The 9,180-nt window shown below is 51.2% G+C and overlaps 1 protein-coding gene across 1 annotated transcript; it reads right to left on the bottom strand.

Annotated features, from left to right (window-relative positions):
* Positions 1-1,546: 1,546 nt before the first annotated feature.
* On the bottom strand, positions 1,547-2,544 carry LOC123042447 (VQ motif-containing protein 31). Its single transcript, XM_044464895.1, has one exon. The coding sequence runs from the start codon at positions 2,331-2,333 to the stop codon at positions 1,698-1,700; it is 636 nt and encodes a 211-aa protein (XP_044320830.1). The 5' UTR covers positions 2,334-2,544; the 3' UTR covers positions 1,547-1,697.
* Positions 2,545-9,180: the final 6,636 nt, after the last annotated feature.

Below are 9,180 nucleotides of genomic sequence, written 5' to 3'. Positions count from 1 at the left end.
TCCCAACAATGCATATGGGGCAAAAAAATTGCATATCAGGTTGAAGAATTTCCTCGAATAGTTGGTTTGCATGTCCAACACTCGAGGTTCCGAACATTGTCCACATCCGTTGGAGTTCTAGAGACTCATACACTGTATCCAGGGAAGCGTTTGACTCTTGCGTGAAGGCATCTGGAATGCCTAGCCATTGCGAAGCTGAACGACGTGGGGAGCGGGCGTGGCGGAAGACGCTAGAGCAGACATGGCAAACTCCACGTCAATGCGTCCTTCACCGCAACTTCCTTTTCGGCCTTCTCACGGGTGCATTGTCGGGTATGCGGTATGCTAGCTATTCCTTGTTGGCGATGGTCTCAGCCTTATTCCCAACGGTAGGGACCCCATGAAATCGGCCGAGCCATTCTCCATGGTGGCAGGAGTCGACGTCGGCAACATGGACGCTAGAAGGGAAGGATAGAGTGGGTGAGTCGGTCGATTTGGTCAATTTTGAGAGATTTGTGGTGTATTTATTCCTGTTAGATCCGACATGGTGGACTCGTCCCGATGACCCCAAATTCGCTTCACATATAGACTGAGTTTGAGGGGTGTTGGACAACCCGAACATACGGCTTGAATATGAGAAAGCTAGTTGGATGACGTTTATTCGTCTGGGCAGTGTCCAAGCTATCCACACGGACATACCAAGGATTTGGAGTCCAGTTAAAGATGCTCCAACAATCGTCAAACATCTATTAATTCCAAATGAATACTACGTTTGACGCACAAACCCTATCCGACCCACCACACATCCGATTCATAACAACATGCGTGTAGGTAGACCACCCTCCGGCATGGTGCCCGTGACTGCTAGTACTAAATCTTCTAGGCGCACCCACGAAATATATTCCACGGGCCCCCACATGCAAGATGCGGAAAGATCTATGTTTGCTGCCCTCTCCCCACAGGCGGGCAAGAGCGGAGATCGAATAACCAATTGACGTCGGCATCCGATTCCTACCCAACTTTCGTGACCAACAACACGATCGCAAGATGTCAATCAGCTCCCTCCGTTCATGCATGGGCAGATAGATAATGTTCGAAACTTACGCGCAGCTCGCGCTGAAAGATCACATGCGCCTTTCGGGCAATTGGTCGATGATGCCTTTCTCGTACGTTTTCCCAAAGTTTGTTGACTTCTCTTAGAGGACGATTTTTTCTTCTTCTTTCAAAAGGCCGTTAGTAGTTACTTTGACCTCAGACTTCAAGACCTGTATTGAACTTATTTGTTTTTTAATAAACGTGACCGTATGCATCGCTCTGATGCAGAGGCCGAGATCTCCTCCTTTTCGAAAAAAAGGCACCTTGACCTCAGTTTCTATGTTTAGCAATTGTATGCGTGGAAATGAAACAAGGCAATAAATAGCTTTGACCGCAGGTTTTTATGCTTAAGATACTTGGAGTACTTGTGTGTAAAGAAATGAAATTAAGACTTGCACGAATGGATGTAATATTAGTGGGAAAATGGAAATGTAGAGAGAAAGCAAGAGTTGAGCAACCAAATCAAGCATAATTAGGAAGCAACACTGGTCCGGTCATGGATCATCTAATGTGAAACAGCTAGGTGGTACAGAGAATTAAACACGGCATGTCGGTCGTGGGGATTAATGGCGGGGTTGACCGGAGTCTAGCTAGAGCCTAGAGGTGATGGCTAATTACTAGAGCTAGGCGAAGGAGGAGCCCCGGGGGGAGTGGACGGGGAACAGGGGCAGCAGCTTGGGCCTCTCGGCGGCGTCGCCTCCGGCGCCGGGGGCGGCTCTTGGTGATGAGTGCAGGTAGAAGGCCTTGGAGGCGATGGCCTTCTCCTCCCTCTCCACCTCCTCCTTGCTTATCACCACCCCGCAGGAGCACGACGAGGGCGGCGACGGGGAGGGTGACGAGGAGGAGGAGGAGATGTGGGCGTAGTCCATGGTCGACACCGGCGAGTATTGCATGAGCCCGTGGTGGTGTTGGTGGTGGTGATGGTGGTGCTGGTGGCCGTGGTGGTAGTAGAACGGCTGCGGCCGGGCGAGCTCCAGCCTGGCCGGCGTCGCGCGCCGCCTCTCCTGCAGCTTAGGCCGCCTCATCGGCACCACCGGCACCATGGCGGCGCCCGCGGCGTGCTGCCTCTCGGTAGCCTGCGCCGCCGCGGCTGCAGCTCCCCCCGGCGCGCCCGTGAGCCTCTGCACGAGCGCGCGGAACGTGGCCGGGTCGGCCTGCACGAACGTGGTGTTGGCGTCCATGTCCACGCAGCCCCTCGCCGCCGCCGAGCCACCACCCCTGCTCGGCGCCGGCGCGCGAGGGGACGACGACGACGGCATGAGATCAACCGAGCAAGCTAGCTAAGCTACCTACCTACCTAAAGAAGAAGCGGGCGGCCGGCAGGAGAGGCGAGGCGGTGTGTGGCAGCACATGCGAGGGCGAGGCGGACGGAATGGAAGAGGGCTCGCCGGCTGCCTGCCTTTTTAAGGGACAGAAAGGGTGCATTAAAGAGCGTAGGGATCCACCCATCGCTCGTAGGACGAGGGTCTTTTCTTCCTTTCTTTCTGCGAGCTCCCAACCTTTGCCTCTCTTTATTGCCGTGCGTGCATGTCCATGGCCGAGTACGTACGTACTAGTAGTACATGTAACATGTCACCACAACGACGACGACGACTGCTCGAGGCTTGCCATCCATCCATCGACCCACATGGATGTACATGCATGTGCCTGGCGCAGAAGGATCCATCTTTTCGCCTGGACCATGAGGCGTGCACATAGGCGCATAGATAGCTACGCACGCGTACGAAACTATACGGCGCGGCGAGAGGTCCGTTGATATGAACATGGAGCATGGTGGTGTTGCTTCTTCTTGTCTCATGAGTCATGAGGCTTCTTCACCCTTGAGGTGTAGTACATGGTGCATCAGCGCATGCACTGGGCTAGATGCGTGCCGACAGAGCGAGGCCGCTGCGGTGCAGTGCGGTGTCCGCCTGGCTCTGGCTGGACGGCCGGCCGGCGCCCGTGGAGTATAGACCACGGTATACATGCTTGCGCGAGGGCGAGGCCGGCCGGCATGCATGCGGTACCGTATACTCCTCGCGCTGAGCCAGAGCCAGAGCCAGGCCGGTTGCTTGGCTTAACCGTTGCGCCCACCGGGTACAGCATACTGCACAGTGCACTGTACCTGCTCGTACTCCGTATCTTACGAGCCAAGATCGGATCCATCCATGGCTGCCAGCATATGTACTCCCTCCGTTTTTATTTACTCCGCATATTAGAGTTGACTGAAGTCAAACTTTGTAAAGTTTGACCAAATATATACAAAAGAATATAAATATTTACCATAAAAAATCTATATGATGTGGAAGTACATTCAACAATGAATCTAATGGTATTGATTTGTTATTGTATATGTTAATATTTTCGTCCATAAACTTTATCAAAGTTTGCAAAGCTTGACTTTGACCAAAGCTAATATGCGGAGTAAATAAAAACAGAGGGAGTAAAAAACAAAATGAACCGTAGAGAGTATTCATTCATTCATTAATGACTATACTTGCTCTGTTAACGTCAGTGAGCAAGCGTATGACCCATGCCATAGCGCGTGTATAACCCGTCATTGCCACTGATGATCATTGATCAGTACAGACGATCGAGCTAATTAATTATCACGTACTGCACGCAAAGCAAAAGAAGAGAAAAGTCACCCCTCGACGCGTTTCTTCTCCCTTGGCGTACTGAGAGACTGAGAGTGCACGTACACATCGGGAATTCGGAATATATGTGCATCAGATCGACGGCGACGGCGACCGCGGGCTGGCGCGTCACGGGCGCGCGTGCGGGGGACCCGGGGAGGGAGGCGGACGGGTCGGAGCGGAGCGGGGGGCGGGCGGGCTTGCGTGGGGGAAAGAAGAAGGTGTGCAGTGCAGGTGTGCTTGCTCGCTTGCGTGGGCCACGGTGGATCAGCTGCGCCGCGTCCGGCGAGATAGGGGCTGATGGCGACGGCGGCCGCGCCACGCGGAGCGCGCGCGCGTGGCCGGCGCCAGTGTCGCGTGATCGGGCGTGCATGGGGGGAGCCTGGCTGACCTGTCAGGCTGCCAGGATGGGGCCAGCTCCACGGAGTACGTAAGTTGACGCGGCCGGCGAGGAGGCCCGCGGGCGAGGTCCAGTTGTCCCGTAACGTCCGTCCATGGCTCCATCGATCGATCGATCGATCGGTCACGGGGGTACGTGGATGGCTTGTCGGGGGACATGCATCAATGCATGTAGCCGATGTGTCGATCCGCCATGCGCGTCGGCAGCCAACCAGCCACAACCTCACTCGGCTCACGGAGAGAGAGAGAGAGTGTAGGTCTATTTTGGTTGTTGCATTTCGAGATATTTTTCAAACAGTTTGACTAATTCATGTCTAGGTGTTTTTTAAGGATGTCATATCTAAGCTACTATAAATATATAATGCAGCAACAAGAAAAAAAACTAGGACAAAAGAAAAAGACCACAAACAGAGTGAACATCAATTTAGATGTGACATAATTATGTCGCATCTAGATGTGTCCCCTATACAAATCCTTTTTCAAAACCGAGCAAAAGCTAGAGAGTCCCTACGTCAGAGCATCTACAGCCGGACGCCTCAAACCCGCCTCATACGCCCGGGCGGGTTTCTTGGGAGCCTACAGAGGACATGCAAGACAAATTTTCTTGGTCTTGGGAGGATAACAGGCAGTTCACGGTTCGATTGGCATATGCGGCAAAGTTCTAGGCGAGAGAAGTGGCACCCACGACGGATCTCACTTGGAAATCGAGGGCGCCCTCACAATGCAAATTCTTCACATGGCTTGTCCTGCGGGATAGATGCTGCACGTCGGACCGCCTGGCAAGGCGAGGACTACTGCATCAGGATACGTGCCCCTTTTACGACCAGGAGGAGGAATCTATCAACCACATCTTGCTTACTTATGTTTTTGCCAGGGTGATCTGGGCTGAGATCTGTCAGACCTTGGGGAAGCCGGATTGGGTGCCGTCGCAACATGATTCTCTCACGCCATGGTTGTGCGGCAAGAATGGACCTAACAAAGCCAGTACAAAGGAATAGTAGACTATCCTTGGGCATACATTGTGGAACTATGGAAGCACAGGGATGCAATTGTCTTTGACAGAGCGCGATTTTCGTGTGAGCATGTGAGGCTCTACTTGGTAGAATTAGACTAGAGGGTTTAGTTTGGTTGTCGGCCGGCCTGCTAAAAGGAGATGTAGCACCCTTCTTTAGTCGCTTAGCGCGATGGGGGGCGTGAGGAGTGAAGTTTTATGTAAACTCTTGTAACTAACGGTGGAGGCATTCTTTTGCCCTTCTTCCTTAATATATGATATGCACACTCGTGCATATTCGAGAAAAAAACGCCCGGGTAGGCCGTCCAATCATGATTTTTCAACCTAGACGAGCTCTTTAAACGGGCCTCAAACGTCCGGACCTACCGACACCCCTCATATCCAGTCCAAATATTGGGCGGATATGGGGTGCCCGGGCGCGCCCGAGCAAGTCCGCAACGTCGGACCCGACAGTCCGACCCCACCGAAATTGCACCAAATCCACCAAACTTTCCTCCTCCTCCCGTCGCCCTCCAACCTTTCCCGCGCTCGAACCCTCGCCGTCCTCCATCCTTACTCCCCATCCTCACCACTGGTATCGATCCACCGCTGAAGATGTCATCTAGCATGCCCCCGACCGCCGCGACGGAGACGCAGTCCACCTCGTCCATCGGCGTTCCTTCAATGGCTCCGACTTGCAAGGCGAAGAACGCCGCTCGGAAGTTGCAGCGACGTCGACAGCGAGAGAGGGAGGCAGCGGCGCAGGGAGGTTCAAACATGGTGGAGCACCTGTCTCCTCTTGGATGATCATATGAAGAAGTGGCTTGCGGACAAGAAGAAGGAGATCAATGACCGTAGGGAGTATGAGGCGGCGAGGGCGGCTGCGGCTCGGATGCAAGCAGAGCAGGACGAGTAGGACACATTGTGCCTGGAGTACGAGGCATTCCGCTTGGAGCAGTCGTCCGGCCAGTGGTCCGAAGCCATCCCTCATGCTCGGACATTGATTTCATTTTGGCATGCCCGGTTTTTTGAACTATGATTTGCTTAGCTTTGTTTCGAACTGTTGAATTCAGACAATTTGTACGTATGATCGACGTGCATGGATTGCATGGACTTAATGAAGGAAATATGCTAGAGGCAATAATAAAGTTATTACTTATTTCCTTAATTCATGATAAATGTTTATTATTCATGCTAGAATTGTATTAACCAGAAACTTAGTACATGTGTGAATACATAGACAAAACATATAGTCCCTAGTATGCCTCTACTTGACTAGCTCGTTAATCAAAGATGGTTATGTTTCCTAACCATAGACATGTGTTGTCATTTGATGGACATGACCCATCCGTTAGCTTAGCATTATGACCGTGATAGTTTCATGGCTACTGCTTTGTCATGACTTATACAAGTTCCTTAGACTATGAGATTATGCTACTCCCAAATACGGAGGAACACTTTGTGTGCTATCAAACGTCACAACATAAATGGGTGATTATAGGGTGCTCTACAGGTGTCTCTGAAGGTGTTTGTTGGGTTGGCATAGACTGAGATTAGGATTTGTCAGTCCGTGTTTCGTAGAGGTATCTCTGGGCCCTCTCGGTAATACTCATCACTATAAACCTTGCAAGCATTGTGACTAGTGAGTTAGTTGCGGGATGAAGTATTACGGAACGAGTAAAGAGACTTGCCGGTAACGAGATTGAACTAGGTATGATGATACCAACGATCAAATTTCGGGCAAGTAACATACCGATGACAAAGGGAACAACATATGTTGTTAAGCGGTTTGACCAATAAAGATCTTCATAGAATATGTAGGAACCAATATGAGCATCCAAGTTCCGCTATTGGTTATTGACCGGAGACATGTCTCGGTCATGTCTACATAGTTCTCGAACCCGTGGGGTCTGCACGCTTAACGTTCGATGACGATTGGTATTATGAGTTTATGTGATATGATGTACAGAAGGTTGTTTGGAGTCACGGATATGATCATGGACATGACGAGGAGTCTCGAAATGGTTGAGACATAAAGATTGATATATTCGACGACTATATTCGGACACCGGAAATGTTCTGGAGAAGTTTCGGATAAAAACGGAGTGCCGGAGAGTTATCGGAACCCCCGGGGGAACTAATGGGCCTCGATGGGCCTTAGTGGAGGGAGAGAGAGAGAGGCGGCCAGGGCAGGCCACGCGCCCCTCCCCCTTGAGTCCGAATAGGACAAGGAAGGGGGGCGCCCCTCTTTCCTTCCCCCTCTCCCTTTCCTTCCTTCCCCCTCTCTCCCTTTAGGTGGAAACCTACTAGGACTTGGAGTCCTAGTAGGATTCCCCTCTTGGGGGCGGGCCAAGGAGGGCCGGCCGGCCTCCCCTCTCCTCCTTTATATACGGGGGAGGGGGGCACCCCATAGACACATAAGTTGATCAAGTTGATCTTTTAGCCGTGTGCGGTGCCCCTCTCCACAGTTTTCCACCTCGGTCATATCGTCGTAGTGCTTAAGCGAAGCCCTACACTGGTAACTTCATCATCACCGTCACCACGCCGTCATGCTGATGAAAATCTCCCTCGACCTCAGCTTGATCTAGAATTCGTGGGACGTCACCGAGCTGAACGTGTGTAGATCGCGGAGGTGCCGTACCTTCGGTGCTAGGATCAGTTGGATCGTGAAGATGTGCGACTACATCAACCGTGTTGTCATAACGCTTCCGCTTTCGGTCTATGAGGGTACGTAGATAACACTCTCCCCTCTCGTTGCTATGCATCACCTAGATAGATCTTGTGTGATCGTAGGAATTTTTTTGAAATTACCGCGTTCCCCAACACTTAATGATCGACATTTGAGGTATGTGAATGTGGGGCGCAACATATGAGGGGCCGGTGGGAGCTGTGTCCGGATGCGCCCACGGGCATATAGGGGGCCGGATTTTCCACGTCCGGTTGTAGATGCTCTCAGCCGGTGCTGGTTGAGGAGCCTGCACTGCCCGGAATGCGGAAACCGCCGGTGCAGGCTCCTCCTCCACCATGACAGCCTCGAAGTGCATATATGCTCGTGCCATGGTGAAGCCAGACGCGGGCTCGGGCTAGTTGTCAGGTGCCTCCTCATTCGATCGGTCATTGTCTTCCAAGCTTTTGTCTGACGAACTTGGTGCCAGTATGGACTATGTGTGTCGCGCACATAGGGTCAGCCAGCCGTTTGCAATGGGCACCATCTCGTTGTTGGGAAACGTAGCATGCAAATTCAAAAAAATTCCTACGCTCACGCAAGATCTATCTAGGAGATGCATAGCAACAAGAGGGGGAGAGTGTGTCCACGTACCCTCGTAGACCGAAAGCGGAAGCGTTTGCTAACGCGGTTGATGTAATCGAACTTCTTCTCGCTCTGACCGATCAAGTATCAAACATACGACACCTCCGATTTCTACACACGTTCAGCTCGATGACGTCCCACGAACTCTTGATCCAGCAAAGTGTCGAGGGAGAGTTGTGTCAGCACGACGGTGTGGTGACAGTGATGGTGAAGTGATCCGAGCAGGGCTTTGATAACCCACAACTATAGGGGATCGCAATAGTTTTCGAAGGTAGAGTATTCAACCCAAATTTATAGATTCAACACAAGGGGAGCCAAAGAATATTTGAAGGTATTAGCAGCTGAATTGTCAATTCAACCACACCCAGAGATTAATTATCTGCAGCAAAGTGATTAGTAACACAATAATATGATAGCTTTGATGAAGTAACAGTAGCAACAATAACGGTAACAGTGATAGTAGTGTTTTGTAGCAGTAATGATAGCAGTAGCAACAATAGTAACTTAGCAAGAACAATATAAGATAAATTTGTAGGCATTGGATCGGTGGCTCATTGGATGATATTCATCATGAGACAGTTATAACCTAGGGCGATACGACTCTAGCTCCAGTTCATAAATATAATGTAGGCATGTATTCCGTAAATAGTCATGCGTGCTTATGGAAAGAACTTGCATGACATCTTTTGTCCTACCCTCCCATGGCAGCGGGGTCCTACTCGAAACTAATGGATAGTAAGGCATCCTTTTAATAGAGAATCAGAACAAAGCATTAACACACGGTGAATACA

The sequence above is a fragment of the Triticum aestivum genome, chromosome 2B (genome assembly GCF_018294505.1).
Source record: "Triticum aestivum cultivar Chinese Spring chromosome 2B, IWGSC CS RefSeq v2.1, whole genome shotgun sequence".
In the NCBI taxonomy this organism is placed as follows: Eukaryota; Viridiplantae; Streptophyta; class Magnoliopsida; order Poales; family Poaceae; genus Triticum; species Triticum aestivum.
This window is presented reverse-complemented; position numbering and strand designations above follow the sequence as displayed.

Excerpts from the sequence above, each read along its gene's own strand:
- LOC123042447 (XM_044464895.1), bottom strand. The coding sequence starts at position 2,333 with ATGCCGTCGTCGTCGTCCCCTCGCGCGCCGGCGCCGAGCAGGGGTGGT.